The sequence below is a fragment of the Callorhinus ursinus genome, unplaced genomic scaffold, assembly GCF_003265705.2.
Source record: "Callorhinus ursinus isolate GAN/ISIS: 27379988/994484 unplaced genomic scaffold, GSC_fseal_2.0 scaffold4, whole genome shotgun sequence".
Taxonomy (NCBI): Eukaryota; Metazoa; Chordata; class Mammalia; order Carnivora; family Otariidae; genus Callorhinus; species Callorhinus ursinus.
Window position 1 is genome coordinate 116,671,402 of NW_027397066.1, and position 24,999 is coordinate 116,696,400.

General features: G+C 47.6%; 1 protein-coding gene across 1 annotated transcript in view; it reads right to left on the reverse strand.

Annotated features, from left to right (window-relative positions):
* Nucleotides 1–24,999, reverse strand: part of MAML3 (mastermind like transcriptional coactivator 3) — a 331,561-nt gene that overhangs the window by 9,308 nt on the left and 297,254 nt on the right. The window contains exon 3 of the mRNA XM_073892281.1: nt 3,669–3,914. Coding sequence (XP_073748382.1) covers nt 3,669–3,914 — 246 coding nt within the window. The remainder of the gene's footprint in view (nt 1–3,668; nt 3,915–24,999) is intronic.

The following is a 24,999-nucleotide window of genomic DNA, read 5'->3' on the forward strand; positions in this document are numbered from 1 at the left end:
GTGGTCAGGTCACTGTCACTGTTGAACAGTATTCCATCACATGAATGACTAGACCACGACTTATTTACCTATTCTACTAGTGATGGTCCCTTTAGAGTGTTTCCAGTTTTTGGCTGTCACAAATACTGCTGCTAGGAACTTCCTCGACCATGTCTTTGGGTGAACATCTGGCAGACCTCCTGGCCCATGAGGAGTGTGTACTGTGGGAGGCAGTTTTGACTTTGACTACCTGCCATCCCCTTGCATGTTTTCCTTAGTGTTGCAAGACCCAGCGCAAGGGACAAGCAACTAATTTTTGTCCTAAATAGATGCTTCCGGTACAAGAAGATGGGATTCTCAGGGGCTACAAACAAGGCTTATCTTATTCCCACGAGGCCACACTGCCTGTAAGATACATCCCCCTCCTGCAAGTAAAATACACAGCATTTAGTGCCGTAAGGAAACCGCGTGGGACTCTGCATGTACCAGGAGCCAGGAGGAGGGCGATTTCGTCTTTCTTCTTCCACTCCCGGGGATTCTGCGCTGCTAGCGCTGTTACCAATCTACTGGAAAGGCTATTATGATCATTACGATGCTGTATGTGAAAAGGGAAAGAAACTGAGAGCGAGGTGGAAAGAGCAGAGAAAGGGGTTTGAGTTTGCACGACCTTCGGCACGTCATTACCTCCTCCTGCCCCTGCTGAATATTCACGGAGCACCTTCCATCCGCAGGGGCTTATAAAGAACACACAACAAGGGCCCTGCTCTTTCAAGTGTTCATTATAAAAATAACACACAATGACCACTTCTTAACACATGTGTTTATTTCTATTTTTTTCCTCTTGTTTTTGTTTCTGGGCAGCTCTATAATTTTCTTTCTCTTTCTTTTTCTCTTTTCTTTTTCTTGACAAGGCCAGCCCAGTACTCTGGCAACCAAAGAAAAGAAAAGCCTCTGCCCTGCTCACCCCATCCTGTGGTGCCTACCAGGGTGTTTTGCACAAACTGTTGAAATTAATTAACTGTGTAGATAAAGTGTAGACAAGAAACCATGCTAATCTTTTAGGCAGCAATAGAAGGGCATTATTGAGAGTAAACTGAGCACTTCAAAGCTTCTCCTCTGCCAAACTTCTCATATTATGTAAGAATTTAAGAGTCCCACTGCCAACTGGGAATAAGCCCTGGGGTGGCCTGGGGTGGGGTGGGGGTGGGGCTCCAGTTCCAGTCCCTGGCTCTGCCTCTCGAGCTCTGCCATCTCTGATAAATCCCATCAGCTGCCTGGCCTCAGTTTCCTCACAGGTAAAATACAAAAGCCTTCATGATCACCAATATTTCTTTCAGGTCTAAAATTCTAGGTTCTGTGGAGCCTTTGTGAATGGATGAGAGGTGACCTGCTCCGTGCCTTTTTGAGAATAAGGGATTTAACCTTAATTCACACCTGCTTTCAACCTGCTCTGTTCGGATTCTTAAATCCACTAGAATCATTTTAAAGTTCCCAAAGATAGGCAAGATCCCAAATCCTTCTGTTTCTCCCTCCAGGAAATCCCAGGATCTCTAATACTCTGCTTTCAAGACTGAAATTCTGAGGACGCTTTCACGGCTGCTGCAGAGCTCAAGAAAGTCAGCTTGGCATTGACATGGCAGTATTCATTCTCGAGACGCAAAGCTGACAGGTCACCACCTGTGACCCCTCGTGAGCCTGCGCCCATCAGCTCTGTCTCGGGGCACAGGCAAGATGCGGCGCTGACTTGTTCCCGGGCATGCTCCTCACCTCACTTCTGGGCTAGTCCCACGGCAGGGCTCGCACCCGTGGCTGCTGCTCTCACACCACATTCCGTGACACCAGGGCCACGTGACAGGTCCCCCCCCACACGTGTACAGTTCCAAAGAATTCTACACGCATGATTCCATGTGATCCTTCGAGCAGCTACAGGAGAAAGGCTGGCGGATTATTAAACCTAACCTGGCAGATGACGAGAAGGGGGTGAGAGGTTTTTCCAAAATCACACCACAGGCAAAAGATGGGCCACATTTTGAGTCCGAGTAAAACTGTTCTTTCCCGGGTCCCTCTCCATGACTCGGTTTCCACAACTTGCTAAGGAACTACACCCCTTTCCCCATCTTTTCCAACGGGCCCTGTATTTCTGTGAGTGCTGGGTTCTGAGGGCTGCCCTGTTCTCTCGGCGCCTCGTCTGGGCATGCTCCTGTGGCAGCTCTTCTTCCACTCTTCTGCTTCCCTCCTTGTTCCCTGAGGTGTGGCTGCCCTCGCCGAGTGGGACACTGCTGGCTGGCATAGCAGCCTTCGGCCTGGTTACCCCGGCTCCTATTTGTGCCTGGGGTCATGGCACACACATCAAAGGCCAAACTTCCTGGAATTGGCTGAGGAGAGGATTTACACAGCCCAGCTTGCCCTCGGCAGCTCCATTTATCATTGCCTGAGAGATATTAGCATGGTTCCTTGTCACACACCTTATGCAGGGTGAGAGGGATAGAGGTTTGTTTGTACAAGAGCTGCCAGGCGGCTGACTGACCTTGGTAGAAAGGGAGACAGTTACACAGCTGCTCAGGAACAAAAGCAAAGAAGGGAACATAAGTGAACTGTGCTCAACAGTATACTTTTTCTATTTGGGGGATGACTGGTGTTACTCTGAACCGCTGCTCTTAGTAGGGACCTCAACATGTCTGCATCCCACACAAGTATCGTGTGTGTGTGTGTGTGTGTGTGTGTGTGTGTGTGTGTGTGTGTGTGTTGAAGGATGCTTGATAAATTTCCAAAATTCTGATTGTATTAGGAACATTCTGGAAGGGGAACTGTCAGGCAGAGCTCCGCTGGGCTCTAAGCCTCATAGGACAACCTCGCACCTACCTCCTATAATCAGAGACAGCTGCCCTGTGCAGATCCCACAGGAGCCAGCTAGAGATCTCTGATGGAAGGCCTCAGGCCTTTCCCGGGATAATACTGAATCAGGCATGGGCGTCTTGAAAAATAGAACACACTGAAACCTACAGAAGCAGCTCTCAGGGAAGGCTTTCTTTCAAAGCTGGAGGAATTATATGGCAAGGGTGGACAAAGATGCCTAAGGTAAGGCTTTATTTGTGTTAGGCCTTCCTTTAACTCAAAGATTTCTTGAGCTGTTTTAAAGCTGTTGGGAATTTTCTTAAGTTTGCACCCTTCCTGTGACCCTGAGTTCAGCTTTCCAGGTAGTTCTGTGGGCCCTATTATTCTTCTATTGTTCCTGTCCCATTGTTCATGACCAATTCTGTAGAATTCTCCTCAATCCCTCCTCCTGACATTTTCCTTCAAGAAATAAAGTTCTCTGAGTTATTTTCTTTTTCTCTTCATGCTAGAAATATTAGCGTCTATGAAGAATGTGAGACAGCCTCCCAACCCCCATACAGATGGCAAAGACTCCTGCACCAGAAACCAGAAGAAAAGGAGTCAGGCTTGAATCGAAGAAATGTCTCTGGCAAACGGGCCTTCAAATTGAGGGCTGAAGGCTGTCTTTTAAAAACAAACTCATTCATTCTAAGAAAAAGCCTAACTAATTGAAAGGTCTAAATTCTGCGGGTTCTTCTGTGATCCCGGGAAATGCTAGACTGTGACTCTCTTGACAAAGGACATGAACTGGAACTCTCTGGCAGATACCAGGCCCTGAATAAATAAATGCTTGCTGAATAAATGAATCATGTTACCTGCTCGGCCAGAATCTGCTGTTGTTGTTGCTGCTGCCTCTGCTCCCGCAGGAACTGTTGCTTCTGCTGCTCCATCAGCTGGGCCCGCTGGTCAATGAGCATCTGCTTCATGATGGCTGCCTGGGGCTGGCTGCCGAGGAAGCCGGGGCCCGCGGGACTGGCCCCTGACACCATGCCGCCCGAGCCTGGCGGCACTGAGGACTGCATGGGGCCTGTGGTCCGGGGGAGTCCAACTGGGTGTTGCTCCTGGGAAGACAGGAAGACGAGAGAATGCACAGATTTCATATCTGAAAGGAAGCATGGGGCAGAGAGCCAAGGCTCTCCGTGGACCCAAGGGGTCCTGAGTGGCACACATTCTATTCCACAGAAACAACCCAGTAATCCTCAAATCTGGCCTTACCACGGTGGAACTGGAGAGGTACAGGGGATCAGTAATAGAGGATGGCGCTGGGACATCTGAGACCAAGTCCAGTCTGTTTTGGATGGGGCTGATTAAGGGACAAAGGCCAGGTAATCCGCTAACATTCTGCATTTCTCCAAAGGAAAGGGATGAAGACCCTCAGGCTGGACCTTAAACCTCTTAACCTTTACTGCCCACCTGGCCTAAACGGACTCCTTCTTAGCTAGTAGGAGAGACCTTTACGGAAGAATTCTGGAATTTATTAAGCAATAGATCTATGATTCAATGGAATTCTAATTAATTTGCAACATTGGACAGCTTTGCTATACGTAAAAAGAAAAATCCTGCTAGTGGGAGTTGTTGATGGTGAGAACTGGAAATGTGTTACACCGAACAAAGCTACGTAATCTCCCGACATCTTTAAAAATAGAACCAAGCCTCCTATGTCTGGGACAGTTTATAATGTGGGGGTTGATTTGGGTCTTTGATTCTACAATTGTCTCAGTCAAATGATGGCAATTTTTAAGGACTGGTTCTTTTTTTTTTTTTTTAAAGATTTTATTTATTTGACAGACAGAGAAGGATTGGTTCTTAAGGGAGTAGGAAGTAAAGTGGTGGAAAACTACCCACAGAATCTAGTGACTACTTGGAGAATGTGCCCAGAGGGGAAGCCCGTAACACCCAGATGGTGCTGGCCAGGAAAATCGCTGATGGGAAGAGTTGGTAGGTGATCATAAGATTCGGCTTCTAGATAGTTCCTTTCTTGTTCGTCCGCTAAGCACACGTGGTCATGGCAAGTATTGGCTGAATATTCTGCAGAAATATTCTTTTTAACTCATTCAAGTTTCAAGTAATTAATCTGACCACAGAGGACCTCATGTCTGAGATGAACACAAATTAAATGGGCACGCATGTAGAGACATACCCAGTCCTAGGCTGAGGTACCAACATGAAGTCGAAGTCGTTAAGAAATGAGTATGAATAACTCTATAGTTATTTAAATATTTTTGTATCCAGTCAAACTGGATTTTAGTATTTTTTCCTACTTCTCCTTTGCTACCTCTTTTAGTCAATCAGGCTGGCACTGTCCTCTCAAAACATACAGTTGAGTTTGATCTCTGGCTCTCCTAGAGACACAGTCCTGGATCTCATTCCCCCCAGCCTGGGCTCGTGGACCTTCCCTCTGTTTTGTGGTGCTGAGTCACTCCTGCTTCTCCTTCCAGCGGTGAGATACCTCAACCGCATCTTCAGCTGCTCTTCTTCCCTCCCTCCACCGACAAACGACACAAGCAAAACGAACAAAAAACCATTACTCCTCTCGGCCTGGGAACAAGAGGCCAGGAAGTCCTGGGGAGTTAGTGCAGTAGCCCAGGTCACACGTAGCCCATGGAAGAATCGAAAATAGCAGAATTGGAACACTGATCTTGAGTCTAAATTTAGTATTCCTTCCACTAGCCCAGGCCCTTCCCAGACTGCGGGTTGGTGGCGCCCAAGGTACACCTAAGAATTGCTTGTAGACTAAATATATAGTGTGTCTCCCGTAAGTGTATTGTGTTCTACTTTTCAAATGTGAGTGTTGTTGCAAAACCCTTTTTGTCTTTGTGTGACAATTATTAGGTAGACAGCTGTGAAATATTTATGTGAAAAAGAACTTATACTAAAAAATGCCAGGAACCTTTATGCTACCACAAAGTTTCCTTTAGGCCTGACCCCACAGGCATCGTCTCTCCCATCCCCCAGGATTTGCTTTCTGTTTCCAAGCCCTTCCTTCCAATGGGATAAAGCTGCTTCTTGCCACCTTTAGAAACAAATGGCTGATGGACTAACACTTTAACAAACGGACCTGGGGCGCCTGGGTGGCTCAGTCGTTAAGCGTCTGCCTTCGGCTCAGGTCATGATCCCAGGGTCCTGGGATCGAGTCCCTCATCGGGCTCCCTGCTCTGCGGGGAGCCTGCTTCTCCCTCTGCCTCTCTCTCTCTCTCTCTCTCTCTGGCTCTCATGAATAAATAAATAAATAAAATCTTAAAAAAAAATAACAAACGGACTCAATAAACAGTTAACCAATCAGCAAAAATACAGAATACAGGTTTTTTTTTCCTCCTGTGTATTTCAGTATATTTAATATTTTCCAGTTTTGATGAGGAGGAGAAAGTTAGGAAAAAAAAATGAGACCCAAGGGAACTTAAGTTTGCTTCAGCTAGTTTTCTGAGGGGGCTGGGCTGGTGCGGTTTATCTTTGGGCACTTTGAGATATTCTTGTCCTGTGTGACCAGCCCTGTGTAGCTGGGGCACATGCCCAGAAGTGGTAAGTAGTCCTGTGTTGCTCTCCTAGCCTTTTCTCCACCCTGGAAAGTAAGGGAGGGGCAAATGAGATGGTGATGTAGATACATCCCGCCACTTTGGGCCCCTCTCTTCTTGGTGGGAAAGAAATACTTCAAAAGCACGGAGGGGAGGGGGGGACGACTTCCCAAAGAGACAGGTAGGTTAGTACTCCCCAGGATTATGCATTTCTCCAAATGACTCCCTCCCAAAGGTTTTGCTTGGGGTTTCCCTGAAGACCTAGGGACAGGAGGGCTATGTGCATTTTAAAGGCTTGCCTTCCAGATGAAACATCCGTGAATCTAAGTTGATACGCCTTTAGGACTTTCCCAACAAACTCTAATACATTCAGTAGCAGGTGAGTGACACCTAGAGCCCCAGCCTCAAGTGTGTATTGCAGTGTGAAGCGCACCAAGTGACTTGCCTTACAAATGGAGCTGGCTGAGGCCATTAACTGTTTCATATTACATGGCAGCTTTTAACCTCCAGTGTAAGGGGGCTTAATGAGCAAGAGTCTGTAGAATTTCAGGATTTCAAGCCACCGCTCTTGTTTCTAAGGAGGACACACACTGCGTGTGCAATTAGAGAAAGCCAGGCTGAGCTTTCGTCAGAGAAATATAATGCCTTGAAGACAAATGATGCAGTATTTTTAGTTTTAATTACTGGCTCTTTCTCCACCCCGCCCCCTGCCCAAGGACCTCCCTTGCCTTCTCGGTAGCTTCCCCTCAGAAAGGCAACTGGCTACACAGACCCTCATTACTCCCCACACCTTCTCACTCTTCAGTAAAATAAAAGGAGGGGGGGCAAAAATCAAAACCAATGAACCCATTTTACATAGCTTCTTCTCCAGGGAAAAGATCTTGGCAATTTTCTAAGGGCTGGAGAGAGGTAGGAGGTGTAAAAAACTCCCTACCTCCTCCAAAGAGGCAGTTTCCTACTTCAAAAAAACAGCTGTGGTAAAAATATCTCCCAAGAGCAGCCAGCTGTTTATTTATAAACCTGTGCGTAGCGAAGCTTTATTTCTCTTAAGTGTTTTCAAGAACAAGCGTAGTGTTTGGGTGAGAGGGGCCGGGGTGGCTGGCGGCGAACCAAAAGAGTGCCGGCTCCGGGGAGGGGGCTCCCAAAAGGCTGCCGGCGGAGACGAGGCAGGGGTGCCGGGACTTGGGGGAGAACTGGGGGGGTGGGCTCGAGGAGGCCCCGGGGTGCAGCCTTTTCCAGGCGGTCCCTCGTCGGAGGAACAAGGAGCAGCTGCTGTTCTCCCCCTGCCCCAGCAGATGGTGGTGTCAGCCCGGCGCTCCGGCTTGCAGAGCCAGCTCCGCCCGCGCGGCGCCCCCCCCCCCCCCCCCGCAGATGGCTTAATCATGACTCCTGTTCCTCCCCCCCACCCCCGGCCCCCGCCCCGCGCGTCTGGGCGGACGCTGCGAACGTGGAGCCAGGCAGTCAAGTGTTACTGCGTACAGCAGGTAGCCTGGCAACTGAGAGCATAATACCGAGCAGATGGTGTTCGCACGGCGTGATGGACATCACACACGACAGCCTGAGACAATCCAGGAATTCCCTGGTGAATCGAGGCCCTCTTTACACAAAATGAGTTCTCTCTCCCTTGCCGTGTATCTCTGGGGTTATCTCCCCCCCCCCCCCCCGAACCCCCACCCGGTTTCTTATTTCCGTCTCTCCTCCCCCCCCGCGGGGGGGGAGATTTCAGGTCGGGGTGGGGAGGCCGGGGAAGGAAACGGAAGGGCTGGGAGCGGGAGGAGATGGCGGGGGGCGGTGGCGCCCGGAGCGGGGAGGGCGAGCGGCGTACACCAGCCCCCGGGGCTGACCCTCCGAGAGGGGCAGAGTTCCCCGCAGCCCCGGCTGCACAAAGCCGGCGCGGAGGGCGGCGCTGAGGGAGGCCTCGGCTCAGAGTCTTTGCAATCACATGGCCTACGAACAGCCTAAATGAAATTTAGGATTTTACTTAAAAAGTCCCCTGGGGCGTAATTTAGCCTCTTGACTCGATCCTATATGCTTACAAGTCCTTAGGGGGCTCTAAGAACTCAGGAGTGGGGCGGCAGGCCCGAAGATGCCTCTCAGCGCAGGCGTCTCTAACAAAGAAACAGACGAGGCAGTCCCGGGCGCGGGCGAGTCGCCCGGGGGCCGCGGAGGTCTTCGGCCGGCGCGCGCTGCTGCTGAGCGGGTGAGCCGGGCGCGCTCCGGGGACGCATTTCCCGGGTCCCCGGCACACCGTGCGTGCCCGGGGCCAGGAAGGAAATGGGTACTTAGGGCTACCGAGCAGAGAGGAGGGTTGTTCATGTAGGAAAAAGTAAGAATAATAAAATGGATGTCCCAGAAAACAAATCTATGCTTTTCACACACACTGAACTGGATCAAGTAATTAAAAAAATCAACCTCCAGCCCAAACGGAATTTTGCCTAGATTCTATACATCAAGAGGCTCCTATGTCCAACCAATCACCAGCATCCAGAGGCTTTCTCCTGCAAAGATACTATTCAAGTTTTAAGTTTCAGAAGAAGGAAGTCTTTTCAAAGGCGGAAGCTAACGTTTCACGCAGAGCATCACTCTTGGTGGGAAAGAGTTCAGCAGTTCTCTGTCAGAGGGCAGCACAGGATAAATCCGACACCCACTGCAGCCTGATGGACGCGTCTGGCTGTGACTCCCAGAGGCTCAGGGTGGTGAACCGGCATTCTGAGACTCTGGGAAGCCAACTGACCTTTAGATTTCAGTCCCCACCTCCTCAAATGAAGATCGTAGTCATAAAACTCCTTTCTTGACCGACCAACGGAAACTTTGGAGGCGAAAGAGTTACGGAAAGAAAATGGTTAAGAAGGTGCTCACACCTCCCCCCCCTTCCAGTTTGGGCAGTTCAGGAACAATAATGGGCTAAATTCAGTCAGAGGTTCTGAAAGTGGGGTTCCAGGATCAGCAGCACCTGGGAGCTTATTAGAAATACAAATTTTCAGGCTCCACCCCCTGGCCTACTGATTCAGAACCTCTGGGAGCCCTCCAGGTAATTACGATGCCCCACAGTTTGAGTGGGGCAAATAGTACTAGTTTCCGGCACTGACTGCAACCTGGGGCATCTGAGCTCTCTGGGCCCTGATTTAGATTGCAAATCTTGCACCTTCAAAAAAGCAAGTCAGGTTTTGCTTAGGCTTTTATTTCAAATTCTTCAGCATTTGGAACAAAACTCTTAAATTTTCAGAGGGCTGCTCTGGCAATGCAAACCCAAGAATTCTGAAAGGAGCCCATGGCCATGATTCTTCCAGGAAGGCCAGTACCCCTGGAGGGGGTGGGGGTGCTGAGCAGCAGCCAAGATTGAGGAAAGGGTGAGGCCACTGAACTCCCTTGCTCAGGCAGGAAGCATAAACATCACTGGACTTCCCATCTCCTGGTCTGATAGGAGATAGAACTATGGAAAGCTTTGAGGAGAGTTCCCTCTGTTGGAAAAGGTTCTTCAAACATGGAGAAGACCAGAAGCAACAATGGAAGAAGACAAGTTATAATTATGGGGCACCTACCGGATGCGTTCGCCTGCATAATTAAACACATTTTTGTTGATTAAAAAAACCCCCAAGTCTCTGAGAGGTTAAGAAACTTGTCTGATGACCCACAGCTGGTGGTGGTGTCTTTGGGATTCTCACTTTCCATTGACCATAACATGCATCTGGTCTAAATTGAGCAGACCACCCAAGAGTAAAGAGAAGTGGGAAGGGGGTGGGGAGGAGAGAGGAATGGGCATAGAATAAAAAGGTAGAATCTCTACAGGGATCAAAGAATGAAGCTGAAAGAGCACAAAAATATGCATCATTTTTTATATGTTGCCTGATACCCAAAATTAGGATGACTTTGTGGTATCAACTTTGACATTTAAAGAAAGGGCATAAGATTAGACCATTCAACCGTAAGTGGAAGGAAGAAACAAAATAAAATAAAACCTTAGAATTCTCTTTGAAGTCGATCAAGTGTCAGGGCAGACACTTGGTTTCAGGATGGTGACTTCTTTTACAGACTTTCTTTGTCCTTGTCCAGAACAATTTTTCACAGCGGATCTGAAGAGTTGCTTACTATAAATTCACAGCAAAGCCCCAACAGGGCCCATCCCGTATACAACCCTCTGTTTCTGCACATTATTGAAGAAGGTTGGATAAAAAGGTTTGTTTTATGATCTGTGATGGTTGTGTCCCCATGACAATTGAGTTTTGAGGCAGTTTACAATTTAGGAAGCTTATCACTGAAACAGCAGTGACTTGAGGCCCAGTGGTAAGCCTGCGAAATGGGTTCAGCAAAGTTCATTGTTCAACCTCAAAGAAGGAGCAGTTTACACTGGAGGAACCCACCAGGCCTGGGTAGAAACACAGTTCCATCATAGGCCCAGCAGCTGGCCCTCCGGACAACATAACAAATAGCTTGCTGCTATTACTCTTACAGTTTTAACCTCTTGATCATGCAGCCCTACAAAGTCAGGGTGAGGAAAGAGCTGTGTTTCTGTTTCTCGCTTAGCTCCTAAAACAATGAGGACTTAGACTTTAAACTTGGCTTTCTTTCCAGGTTCTCAATGAACAGAATGGAGTTTCTATCCATTTAACTATTTAAAAAATACATGCGTTGCTGATTCCCCCTCCCCCCCATCTTGGGGAATATTTGAAACGTTGCCTAAAAGTGTAAGGAACAAGAAAAGCAATATTCATTTTAAACGCTCAGAGGCAACCATGTTAATATTTTGATGTGTTTTTGTATTTCTTCCAGCTTTCCCCTCTGTATACAATAATATACTTACCATGGTCGTGGTAATGTTACATGCGTGATTGTACCACTGTTTCTAAGTAACACAGGAGAGTAGAAAGTTCCAGCCTTCCACATGCTTGCAAGTTACACTTTTCTGGAGGAATGACATCCTTACGGCAATGTATCTGCCAGGCCTGTAGGTTCTGTATGAGTCTTCCAGCATACAGCAGGGAGCGAGGTCCATAGTTGCAACAGAGTAAATATTTGCTGAACTGAACTGACTAAATTGGTGGTGATGAATTATAGCCTAAACCAGTATCATGTATGACTGGAGAGGAGAAAAAAAAAAAGATGGCCCTACAGTGGATGGCTTCTCCAAGCTACAGGAAGGATCCTCCAGTGAAGATGAAAGAAAGGGTTAAATTTGGCAGTCCAGAGCAAGACTAGATGCATCAATGATAGGAAGGTCAGACTTTCAAGGACTTACGTGGGGGTAAGAACAACAAAAATACCATTTGTCCTTATCACTGCTTTGAACATAGTCACCATAGGTCCCTCCAATGGAAACACAACTTTGAGAGTTATGTTTTTCCTCTGCCTTTGATGTAAATTATAGAGCCCTTTTGATCCCTTTGTTGTGATTAAAGCAACTCTAAATTGGTTAAAAGTTCATTAGTGCGCAATAGGAGCAATCGGTACATCCATACCATGAATACTAGGCAGCCAATAAAAATCATGCCTTCTTAGATTGTCTAATCACACAGAGAACAGCTTACAATATATAGTGAAGAAGGGGGGAAAAAGCAGTTTCTAAAACAGTACTCACAGAATAATGTTAGACAAGGATTATAAGTGATTTTTATTTGTATGCCCTTTCAGATTTTCTATTATGAAAATATTACTTTGAATAAATATTATTATTTTTAAAGACTTTATTTATTTGACAGAAACCTAGAGAGAGAGCACAGATAGGCAGAGCGGCAGGCAGAGGGAGAGGGAGAAGCAGGCTCCCCGCTGAGCAGGGAGCCCGACGTGGGGCTCGATCCCAGGACCCTGGGATCATGACCTGAGCCAAAGGCAGACGCTTAACCAACTGAACTGCCCGGGTGCCCCTGAATAAATATTATTTTTTAAAACATGCTCTAAAAAAGAAAGTCTTTAAGTTATCAAAAAAGAGAAGAAAGACACAAAGAAAAGGGAAAGAAAACGGGCCTATTTTCTTGTTTTCAAGGATTCCAAAGTTCGGATGAAGACAGAGGCCTGGGGCGGGGACTGAAGGCTTATCAGAAGAAGTGAGGTCTCAGAGTGGCTCAAGCGGTGGGAGGGGAATGGCTTCCAGAGTAGAGGGACAGAGTGATCAGAGACTTGAATACATCATGCCCTGAAATGCCATTTCTAAGGACTCATCTCACGGAAATAGTCATAGCTTTGTACAAAGATTGATCTCGAATAGCTTGAAGGATTTAGAGTAGCAAAAATTAAAAGCAGCCTCAATGGTCAACATTTAGAGGATTCATTAAACCATAACCCCCCCCCGCGCCCTTCATTAAGCATACTTCGTCTAAACAGCCGTGGATGGGATGTCGTGAGTTCAAGAGCAGCCCTGGCTGTGTCTGGGCCCGGGACTATCTCCACCTGAGCCCACCTTATGCTGTGCGGTGTGCTGCAGACATCCTTAAGCTGCAGTTCTCCTCTCGAGACCTGGACATGGCATGAACACGAACCAACTGGGTTTAGCTACAGGCTCAGCAACTGGGCCAGCTTTTCACTGCTTCCACAGAACACTCCCACGTCCCAGGGAAGGCCCTGACCGGCACTCACTGTCTTCCGAAAATTCGCCGATTCACCGGGACGAGCCTATCTGTCCTGCACCACCCTGCTCTCTGTGGTTTTTCTCCAGAGCGTGGCCACAACCAGCCCTATCTCGAACTTGAGAGACCAGTGAAAAGCCACCGTTGGCCTTTACGCCTTGTCTTCTCCGCAGGGGGCTGTAAGAAGACCCCAGCCCCAGGGGCGGCCAGACCCGCCACCGCACAGCATCTGCCCGCATCCAAGTGGCCTGAAGGACACATGGGCTGCAAGTGGTTTGACAGCTGCTGCAGGAATTAGGGTTTTTTTTTTTTTTTTTTTTTTTTACCCAGTGTTCGCTGCCTTTCTTCCCTGGATTTAAAAATAGAGAGGGGGAGGAAGGAGCCTCAGCTGTCTTCAGCGGAGCTGCTGGGAAGTGTCTTTCTCTTGAGCTACTGTTACCCCCCCAACTGTACCTTTCTCTTTTATTGCCTCCCCCACTTTCTGATGAAGTCATCACAGCAGAGATTGCATAACTGATGCAGAGGCCTATCTTGTGTTATACTGGGAGACAGGCCAATGTTTCCGTTTATAGACAAGAGCACTACCACGCTGCCAAATGGAGCTTTCTGCTGCAACCACTACAAGACAGGAGGAAGGGAAAGAAAGCTCTGAGCTGGGGGGCGCGCTGTGAGCAGAGGTGGGTACTTCCTCCACCCTCTGGGCAGCCTTGGGAGGGTGATGGAGGGACACCAGCTCTGAGTGCCTGGGCGCAGCCCCTTCTGCAAAGCTGCCTGCGCCTGGCGCTCTGCTCTCCCTGCTCCAGGACACAGGGACGGTTTGTCTGGTCAGCCTGTTTGGCGTGTTTTCGGACTGCTGAACCTGTCTGTGGGCAAACCAGGTGTGATCACCCCGAGGCTCTGGGAGGAGGGCTGGCCTTGCCACACTCCTTCGAGCAGAAACCAGGCCGGCAGTTGTGGAGTTGGAGGAGGCCGGGACTTTGGGTGGGGGGAATGAGAAAGTAGGAAAAAAGGGAGTAACATTTAGAGATCTGGGGTTGGTCCATCACATACTTAGATATTTTGGCTGAGAACCAGTTTCTCAGAGGAAGCAAGTCTAGAAGAAGGGCTCCCATGGGGTCAAGGAGGGCTTATGGGCAGGTGGGTTGGGGGTGGTCTTTGGACCCTGGATCTTATGTCCTCAATGATCCTCCAGTTGAGATTGTTAGCTGTATTCTTCACACAAGGTTTTACATAGGGTCACTGAGAAACCCTGACAGAAGTGGAAGATAAGTTCTATTTTATGCTTTTAAGTTGTACCCTGTTACCAGATCATACTGTTCTAAATCCATTATGAATTAATATTCTTTTTAAGTCCTGTGTTTATCCTGTGAATGGTAGAACACCACACTATTTTTAAAAAATAAAAATATTATATTACATATTTTTTTAACCCTATTGGCATTTCTTCGTTTTGTAAATATATCTGGTGACTCAAAGAAACAGAAGTGGCCAGGATCTTCTGTTAACCTTGAGAAGAGTTGGGGACAAAGTGGGATAAAAATCGTCTTAGAAGAAACGTGGGCCCCAAAGATTCTCTTTGATTTCACCTGCGCTGCAGTACGCACAGCTCCAGACTCCTGCTGCACACTTGCAGTATCCTGGATAACGGAATCTGGAAACAATTCGAAATCATCCTCTATAGATCTTAAACTTTTCACTCATTTTAGCAGAACTTCACTCAGGTAGCATGATTCAACAGCACCTGGCATACAGCAAGTGCTCATAAATGTTTGCTCTCATTAGCACCAATATTAATAATGAGGAAATTAGAAGCTTGAAGTAGGGCCGATATTTTCAGCTCCTATTTTCTTCTTTCTTAATGGTCAGATCAGCTCCTTAGCCTTATCAAGGAAAATACCCTTTTGCTTAGGATAAAAACTAAGTTGAGAGCTAAATAATGGACTCAGACCCTAGGATGATGGTGAAGTTTATGTGAAACTTTCATTTTAGTGAGGAATAAATCCACTCATGTTGACAACAGCATATAGGCTTTTTAAGATGGAGGTTATGTGCGCATTATCTTTTGCCATTTATTCCTGCTCAAAGCATCAGCATTTCTGCTTAACCATCTGGGATAGATCACTGTTTCCCATTCCTTGCTGTCAGAAGCTAAGGCCAAGTCTGACCTCCTTATCATAATATCACCTCAGGTGCCCATCCCCTCCCCCTTTCCCCAAAGTTTCTTGGGCTCTTCTTCCTCTAGCTAGCTGACTGAATCTTCTCCTCCTCTGTGCTTTCCAGAGCTGGGTGAGCCCCCTTACCACATGCACGTGATGCCCGCACCCCCCCCTCGCCAAGCAACGCCTCCTCCAAGAGCTTTCCCGACTGCCACTTTTCTCCAGGTTGACTGCTCGTAGGAGGTCAAAATCAGAACAGTAGGGTCGGGTGATTAATGCCGGAGTAGGAAAGGGAGAGCCAACCTGCTGCTCAGGGGATTTATCAAACTGTGAAAGCTTCCCCAGCATGAAGGATCATATTTCTGGTCTTCCTTACCTTTGGCCATTTCCCTAATATGCATATTTAGTTTCCTTGACCGTGGTCCAACTGATTCCTTTCTCCTTTGTGCTTCATCTCTTTATCCTCCCCCAACTTAAGAATAGACAATTTCTCGATCAGCCATGATGAAATCCCTCCCAAGTCGACCCAACCTGTTCTGGAAGCTGAGGATACATATAAAAGGCTGGACACCTGCTGAGGAGTGGGGAGGTGGGGGATGAACCTCTAAATTGAACTGCAAGTCTGTCTCAGGTTCCCATTACGTGACACACAGGAAAAGCCAGTACATGAGAGATTCCCTTCTTTATTTACCTTAGGGTCTCAGGACTTAATTTTTACTGAAGATTACTTTCTGTATAGGCCCCAGTGAACACTACCTCTTAATTCATATTTAGGAGCATGTAAAAAAGGTTGACAGGGCCTATCTTTCATTCCTTTTTAGGTGTAGTCATAGAGAATTTCCAAGGAAAGAAGGAGTCACTGAGTTCTCATCAGTTAGTAAACATAAGCCCCCAGGGAGTCGATGCCCATGCACAGGGCACTGGGGGCTATCTCACGACATGGAGGGGCCATCCCTGTGCCTCAGAGCCCAGCCAGCATTGCCATGGAAACATCTGGAGCTGCAGCAGGGTCCCACTCACTCTCAGTGCCTCCCCAGAGGCTTCTTGGGGACAGCCCAAGTATATCCTGAAGGCAGATGCACACACATCCTAGGTGGGAACCTAGAAAGGTCTGGAATATTCTGATTCACTTTCTGCTGAAGGACTCTGATAAGAAAGGGTCCCTAGGTCAGTAAAATGTACTGCCAAGGGTGCTAACCCCATGTAAGCTCAGGGACCTGGTCTGAGAACGTGGAGACTTACACCCCCCCTGGAAGCTGTATGTACTGCACACCCGTAACGCCATTTTCAGTTTCAGTGGTTCTTAGAGAATACTTGGCCCCCGGTAAAACAAGCAAGCAAACAAATAAACAAAACGAAGCAAGCAAGTGACAACTGAACTTGCATAATAGAATATAAAAATCCATGGCTATGGGTTGTGTTTACAAGTTTGCTTTGATTTTCTGGATGGTAAGGTACTACCGCTCCATGGCGAAAAAGCATCCATCACCTTGAAAATAAGCCCACACCACAGACTGTCCACCTGAAATCTGAGTACTAGGACATTATGTATACATTTCCACTGAAGTTTTCTTTCAATCCAACGTAACATCCTGCTATAAAAATGCTTTGATTACTCTAGGAACTCCCAAGGGCCTCCGGCACCCCGCACAATGGCAGGTGTTGTGGTTGGAATCTAAGAGAAGGGCCGCCATGGCCTGGTCCTGTGGGATGCTGAAGTCCCAGGGGAGAGACAAGGTTTCCCTTCGTTGAAAAGCTGGAAAATGATCCCAGCTCATCAAAGGTGAGCCTGTGCCATGTGCTCTGGTTCCATAGGATTTCCATAAAACCAGCCTGGTCAGACCTGGGATGGTCACAGTTACATGGCAAAAGAGGGTGGGACGGAGGACACATAGGGTTCTAGGGATTGGATGACCTGGGGCAAGTCACTGAACATCTCTGAGCTTTAGCAGTCCCCCTTATAAAGTGAGGACACCTGCCCAGGTGATCTCTAAGGTCCCACCTGCCCTAAAATTCTCTGGTTCTGCTTGGCAAGAGCTTCATGGACACAGGCACACGTGACCAGGAGCCTCGATGGAAGTAGGTTTGGATTTGAGTGAGCGGAGGAGAAGGAAGGAGCAGTCACTAGTGGGAGGGAGGCGGCTGTGCCCAGGCTCCAAGCTGGGGTGTGCACTGGGGTGTGTGGGAGAGAAGCTGCGCTGGGTGGTCTGGCCATGGACAGGTCTGAATGCAGTCACAGACATGCCACCCAACCAACAGAGGGGAGCCACAGCAGTCTCCTTAAAGGGGATAAAACGATCAAAGCATTACTTTCATAAGATTAAGCTGGGGTCAGGTAAAGCAGGGATCAGAATGGGGCTGGATCAGAAAGGAGAAAAGTAGGGGCGCTGGGTTGAGAGGCAGCCATTGGAGTAATCCACCCAGGAGGTGAGGGGAAGGTGGCCGAGACTTGGTGACTGACTGTGGGAACTGAGGAGTGACGCGTCACACAAACTGCAAGGTGCATTTCGGCAAGAGGAGGAATTCACACTCTTCACCATATGCAGTGTCTGGGGTCACGCTCCCACCCACTGGTTCTCACCTCCTCCCGCTCACGGCTGTGTTATTCTCACTCTGCCCTCACGTGGCTACTGGAAATCTGGCCCAAGAATGCGATCCCCATCTAAAAATTGGGCTTGAGCATGAGTGACTCCAGTTTTCTTTGTCCTCCCTCAATTTTCACAACAGAATTTATTTAAATGTGACTACAGTACACCACCTGGCTTTGAACCTGAGTAGGACAGTAGGCGTATGCCTTGAGTATTTTCCAAGCCCTAACAATATCTTTTGGGGCTGAGGAGAAGATGCCAGACAGTAACAGGAAATAGGACCCAAACTGCTTTGTGAAGAAGAAACCTTCTCATTTCTGTTCCTTCCTTCACTTGTTCTCCCAACTTTCTACTTCCTGCGAAGCGTTTTACTTAACTCTTTTCGAGAAGGCCTGACGAGGAATAATGAACGTTAGATGGTCCCCGGTTACAGGGGCTTAAAAATGACAAGTGGAATTCATAACAAGAGTGATACCTACGGATCTCCTGGGTTTACATTCAATAGTGGATTTTAAAAACAAAATCTCTCTCGGGCTTCATGCTGTATCTTGTTTGTGTGATACAGTTTCTTAAGACAGTTAATGTTGCAATTATAACACCGATGTTTAAAATCTAAACTGGAGATGATAGTGAAAATAACTTCTAACAAAACAGTTAATTACTACAAAACCAGTCAGGCCACTAAAAATTCATGACTGAAGGATACGTTTGGCGGTTCCAGGTGAAAGCATGTTTTTTATCAGCGACTGGGAAACTAGGTGTCTTCTCTGAACGAATAAAAAAATCTTCTCTTTGAAAATCTTCCTATCCCTTATGGAGACAACACGGAGGGGAAGCAGATACTCTGGTCCACAGCACTCTGAAATTACCACCGGGCTCTGGAAAATGGATTGCTTCACCTATTTGTTCTGTCTTTAATCTGAGGGAGGGGCTGCAAATCTCCCCATCTGTCTCTCTTGCTCTCTGGGCCCCTCGTTACCATGGTCTTTCCCACAGCGTCTGAAGGAACAAGATTCTTCTGACGTCTGACACCGGACCTCTGCAGGCAGCCAATTTGTTTTCCCTTTGCCTCCCCACCCCCTCCTCCTCTCTCCCTTTCTAATCGAGGATATTCTTTCTGTGCATCCACCAAAAGTAATGTGTCAAACTATGATTATGTTTTCTTTTATTAAACAAGCAGAAGAGAGACAGATTGCTTTCCTCCTTTGACCAAGTGAAGGTAATAAAAGGCCCAGGGAAAGTGGGGGTAGGAGGGGGGAGGTTGGCGTCTGCTGTCCTGGCCTAGGACAGCTCTTGTCTCGGTTCATCCAAAGGAATTCTGGGCCGCCCGCCGCCCATTTTACTCAGCGGCCCAAGGCTAGCAGCAGTAGCTTCTGGGCCAACTGAGTCTGTGTAGCCCTCAGCCGGTTCAGCCTATGTTCTGGGGAGAAGCGAAGGGGCAAGAATAGAGGAAGGCCCTGCCCTCCACTGTGCAGGGAAATCAATCCTTAAATCACGTATTTCCTAGGCCCCTGACAACCTGAAAGAAGTTAGCAGGTTCAGGAAAAAAAATCCACTTAAACCCTTACAACTTAATCCACACTTCTGTGCCGTGGAGAAAGCAAATGTAATTTGGGAGTTTTGGGGGGACATGGGGGAGAGGGTACAGAGCACAGGGCAACTCCCTCCCCTCTCAGACAAGGATTTTTCCTTCCAGTGTTTGTATATCCCTTAAGAGAATGAATTTTGGGGGCAGGACCTTTTAGACATCCTGCATGATCCTTATTTCTTGCACATACGACATCATTACTGATACCTATAAAGAGCAGCAGAATGCCCACGCACGGGTGATGGCCTCTGGATTAGGAATGGCAGAAAAGACTCCCAGCAACAGGGGCCTGTGGGACACTGGCTTCCCCCCACTCAGAGGCTCTCTGGAAGAGTGCTTCCATCCTTGATGTTTGCTGTCCGGGGAGCTAACGGAGAAGCACGTCCTCGGGAAGTGAGGTTTAGGGCACTTGGACCCCAAGAAGAGACACCTACGAGGTGCGAGTTTCCAGTGCCGGTCACCCTGTGACTTGATCCTTACCACTTTCCTTTTATGGGCTCCGAAGAAAGAGGCCCACCCCTCAGAACAGTACCAAGGACTTGAGTACCAGGAGGAGGAGCTAGAAACTGGGAGGGATGGAAGTCAGGTCAAAACCGTCGGGGGGAAAGGATATCTGCTTCTGAACAGCAAAACCAGGACTGGGGAGAGGGGAGGGCAAAATACGTAAATGGAAATGGTTGGAACTGAGGAAGCAGGATGCTGCTGCAGAAGAATCAGGCTGAGGCAAGTCCAAGGACAGACCCTGGCTGGCAAGCACCTCCATCCCTGCCCCCCAGCGCAGGATGACGTTTGGCTTGGAGACCTTCTTATCCGAAGCACTACTTTCTACTGTCTAGATGTTCGGCGCGGAGGTAAAGAACAGAGATGCTATTGCAGTGAAATTTCTTATTTCTCTTTCAGTCTGAATGCAGCTTTGGAACGTTGAACAATCTCAGGTGCCTGCTCCTGAGGTTTTGGCTTGTGAGGGTAGGGAAAAACCTGACCAGCTATTCCGTAGGCAGCCATTCTCAAAGCCTGCTAAACTCACCCCAGCTTTGTTTGGCTGGCCTCAGAAGACAGCCTCTCTTGGGGGTCTCCCTTTGTGCGCACACCATTTCTGATCCTGCATCACTGGCCAGCAGACTGGGGGCATGATTTGCGGCTGCTCGAACCCTCGAAGAGCCAGAGGTCACCTCCCCCTCCCTATCCAGGCCCTCCAAACCCTCAACAGAGAACAGTCCTGCTGTCCTAAACAGGGCCCCAATGGAACAAACATTTTCTTCCTCAGGAAAGATCGGGAATTTCTTCAAATTGAGGAAAAACAAAGGATGGATTATGAATATATAGTTACTACATTTACAAAGATATTATATGCCCTGATTATACAGAATAAGGGTGAAGTTCATATTTGTCCTAACACTTTCGCTTTTCAGTTTTTTTTTGCATGAATGCAGATTTTTAAAACATAAAACATACATTCATGCTAAAGTACTAAAAAAGTTTTCCCTATGAGAAATGGCTACTTAAGCACCAAGGGGCCAAGTGATAGCTTTTGTGGCATTAACAGAGATATCTGCATACATTTCCCCCCTAATCTGTTTTCTCACAGATCTGAGTGAAAATCAGATTGTTTTGTGAGGCAAAATGCAGCCGCAGGAACAGCTCGTAAAGCTCACCACAGACATAACCCTCATAGCAACGGGAGCCGTTTCCTCTGGCTTATGAGCTCTGGTACTTGTCAAAGGGGGGCCACTGATCAGAGACATTTGGGAAGTCACGAGTCTGTCAGAACACGTGAAAAGGACAGTGGCACGGAGTCCACACTGGTGTCGCGCAATTTGCATGAACACTGCTGGACAAATTCTGCTTTCCCATGCAAGTCACAGGCCCGCAGCAGTGGTGCTAATTGGGCGAGGGTGCCACTCAAGTGTGGGACCGAACAGGAGCTCTCGCTCCCCGGATGGAAAATACGGAGTTCTGAGCAACACAGTAATTATCTTACAGTTATTTTGCATGACCACTGCTCCATTATCTTTGTGGGGGGACAAAGCCATATTAGCCATGGGACTAAACCATATCACGTCACGTGATGAAGCCTGACACAGAGGCCCACCCCAAGGTGGAACTGAATAAGAAAAATCACCACCCGCGCCTTCAAAGTGGGAATCATTTTATCTGAAGTCAGCCTAAGAAAAGGAAAAGAGATGGCAGGGGAACAGTTATCATTTCATTAATATGGATGGATTAGTCATGTCACCAGAGTGACAGTGAATTTGACTGTACCCTGAAGTACCAATAAGGATGCCAAACATAGCCGTGAAAAACGCAAGAAACTCTGAATGGCAGAATGCTTTGGAATTCATCGGTGAGAATGCCAGTCCCCCAAGATAAGGTCGTTGATAGCCCACATGCTATTTCAAGGCTAGGTGAAGGGGAAGGCAAGGTTAAGATTTCTCAGGTGCCTCCCATAGCTACCTAAGCAGGGGGAAGGAGGCTGACAATTTCTCAGCCCCTTCCTGGGTGGCACTAGAAGCTTTAGAACCTTAAGACAGATGCTCTCCTGTGGGTCACTCTCCATCTCCAATAAAATCATTGTTCGGAGGGAAGGGGAGGCCTTCCAAGTGGTGGGTCACTGGTCCTCCTTCTGCAGACTGTCCAACATTTGCTGACTCTGTACTAAATGCAAACCAGACGGACTCTAGAAACGGCCTTTGGGGGCAGGTTTGGGTTTTCTCCCCCTTTGCCCCTTGGCGATATTAAGCCTTAAATCCTCTTTGAATCTGAGAGTTAGCGATGGTGCTGTATCTAAACCATATCACGTCACGTGATGAAACCTGACACAGAGGCCTTCCCTCCTCCATTGTTCCTGGGTCTGACCTCAACGCAGAAGTCTCCCCTGTGCGGCTGAGAAAAAAACACATTTAAAGAGCTAGTTAGGCTCGCCTCAGGTTCAAGCTCACCTCTTTTTACATTTAGAAACGGTCTAAGACCACTGTATTTTGAATTTCAAAAGTTGGTGATACATTTTCACCTAGCATGTCCCATCCTCAAGTTTCATCAGTTACTAGCCACCCCCCACCCCACCCCACTCCTTCTCTAATGGGGGTGGGGGCGAGGTTTGGGAAGAACGGTTTCTGTTCTACTTTCAAGTTTCTGAGTTCAGCCCTAGTTGAAAATGGTCATCCATCTGCGGGTGGTAGGAGTGGGGGCGTCTCCCCCCGTGTGGGACAGCTGGTGAACCTTCTCCAGCGATCCAATTGCTCCTCCCCATGTTAAAGACTTTTAGACCTGGAATCCAGCACAGGTCTTCAGGCTCTAACTCTGGATCGGACACGCAGAGTAGGCAAAAGATGAGTCTCCAGTGCAGGTGGCGTGGGGAGTTACCCATAGGTATGCTTTGCCAGATAACAAAATGCCTCTTAAAAACTCTCTCCAGTGTCTGTCGCAATGTAACATATATTCACATTTGGGTTTAGGTTTTCTCGGAGATTGCTATGATACTTAACATATTACTTGGGGTGGTTAGAGCCCACATTGCCCCTCATCCTAGAGAGTGCCTAGGTTCTAAGTGGTGGCATACAGGATGGGGCAGGCTTGGTGGACCTTAGGGAGGCTTGTGCCTTGCGGGAGGGAAGGAGAAGACACTGATATAAACCCAGCCCGGGTCGCAGTTTTGCCCACAGCGGGTCACAGCGTTACATTGACATCTTTGACCTCCAATCCACAAAGAAACCATTCTTACTTCTCGCAGTGTCTGCATGCAAGGTTACAATATAGCCCCTTTCATAAAGAAAGGTACGCATTCAAGCAGAGCCCTCCATGGAGCCCCATGCATAAGGGGGCTTGCACTGCATTTATTACTACTGTGGTCTGGGCCCGGCAGCAGAAATTACCAGCCTGACTCTGAAATAGACTTATCTTCTCCCTTGCAGTGTGACTCAGGGATTCAAATTCTAACTTTCCTTGCAGGTAGGGATTGCAAAGATTTCTACAAAATGTTGCAGATGGCTATCTTTAGGTTCTCCCCATATATCGTATTTCATCAAGCGTAAGATTCATACATTTTAAGGCATACATGATGTACTTCTAGAAAGAAAGAAGAAAGCTCCCACTCAACTGTGGCATGCCATTGGCTGTAAGACGCATCCTGATTTCAGAGATGTAAATTTGTGCATCTCGGAATCAGTGAGATATGGTACTTCGGCCTGTTGGTTATGTGGGCGCAGGCCTGGGCCTAGGCACTTACTTGTGCAGCTGGTGAGACCAGGGTGGTGGTCACTCCTCTGCCTACGGGCCATATCTACCCTGGACCTGGCCTGGCTGTCTCTGTGCTCACAGGCCCCCATCAGAAAAGGGGTGAGTGATGACAACCTATCCTTGGTCTCTTTTCTGGGAACCAAGAGAGGAACAGCTGGAGAAAGGGGCTGCAAGTCACCAGAAGCCTGGGCAGCTGAGGCTTCCCTCTCCTAACTTCATTCAGAGCAAGACTTGACACAAAACCTTTTGCATTTTCCTAAATGATCGTTAAAAAAAATATCTTTACCATGTAGCATTGCACATATTTTTTCCGAGAGAGCCTGTGTGTAGATAAGAAGGAACAGGGCCACTCAAAGAAACACAGGATTACCACCAAAAGGATTTTAGATTGATTCTAGAAGAAGAAAAGCTGGGGGCAGGCAATGATTTTAAGGAAAAAAAAAAAAAGGACCCTCTACATTTATAACCGGAGTTCTTCAGGCTGCTAATGCTTCTGGTCATTGGACGCTTCCTTGTGGTGACAACAGGAAGAGCGAAGAGGAAGAAAGAAGACAGGGAGGCAAAGGTTCTGCAGCGGGGTGATTTTTTTGGACCTATCTGCTGGGTCAAGATAATAGGATACAATACAAACCTGAGGAATTTATTCTTCCTGTCTTCAAAAAGACTTACTGCAGTCTCGAATCTTGTTTGGGAAAGGGCTCAGCTAATAGAAACCAGATTTATAGAAAGAGTGGGCGCCACGTGACTCAATATCTATTTTCCTTTCCTTTCTCTTTCCCTCCTTGTTCTAGTTGCCTTTCTTATTGTGGCAAAATATACATAACACGTAATAATTTTCATCACTCTTAAAGGTACAGTTCAGTGGCTTTAAGTACATTCCCGGGGCAACCACCACATTATCTCTTTCTAGAACTTTTTCATCATCCCAAACAGAAACTCAGTGCCCAGTAAGCCGCCTTCCTTTCTTTGTTCTATTCTTTTTTGTTTCCTTAATTATTTTTGCTAGGAGCACTTCCACGCTTATGGATATTGATCCAAATTTGGAAAGGAACGTGACAAATGCAAAATGGGAAAAGTCCTGACCCAAAAGCGAAAGACGAGTTTTAGAAGCTGGTAACAGAGCTATTATAAACAGGCCTTGAGAACCCTTGCTGGGAAGATAAAATATGGTTTAACAGAATGATTAGAGGGGAAAACAAATGTGTTAGAGCAACTACAGAACTTTTATGTTCCTTACCTGCGCACTTCACTGAGGCTGAGGCTGGAATGAATGAGTTTGTGAGGCTACTCAAGCCAAATAGATACTAAATCATCAAATCCTAGCCCTGTTCACTTCTTCTGTCTGTCCGTTGGTCCACCTCTCTTTCCGTTCACAGGTGTACCTTTACTGAGCAAACATTATGTATGTGCCAGGCACGGGGCTCTGCCCGAAAGTAACTCCTGCGTCAGAAGGCAGACAAATATGGAAACAAAGAATTATGCAATGAGCAAGACGCAGACAAGTGA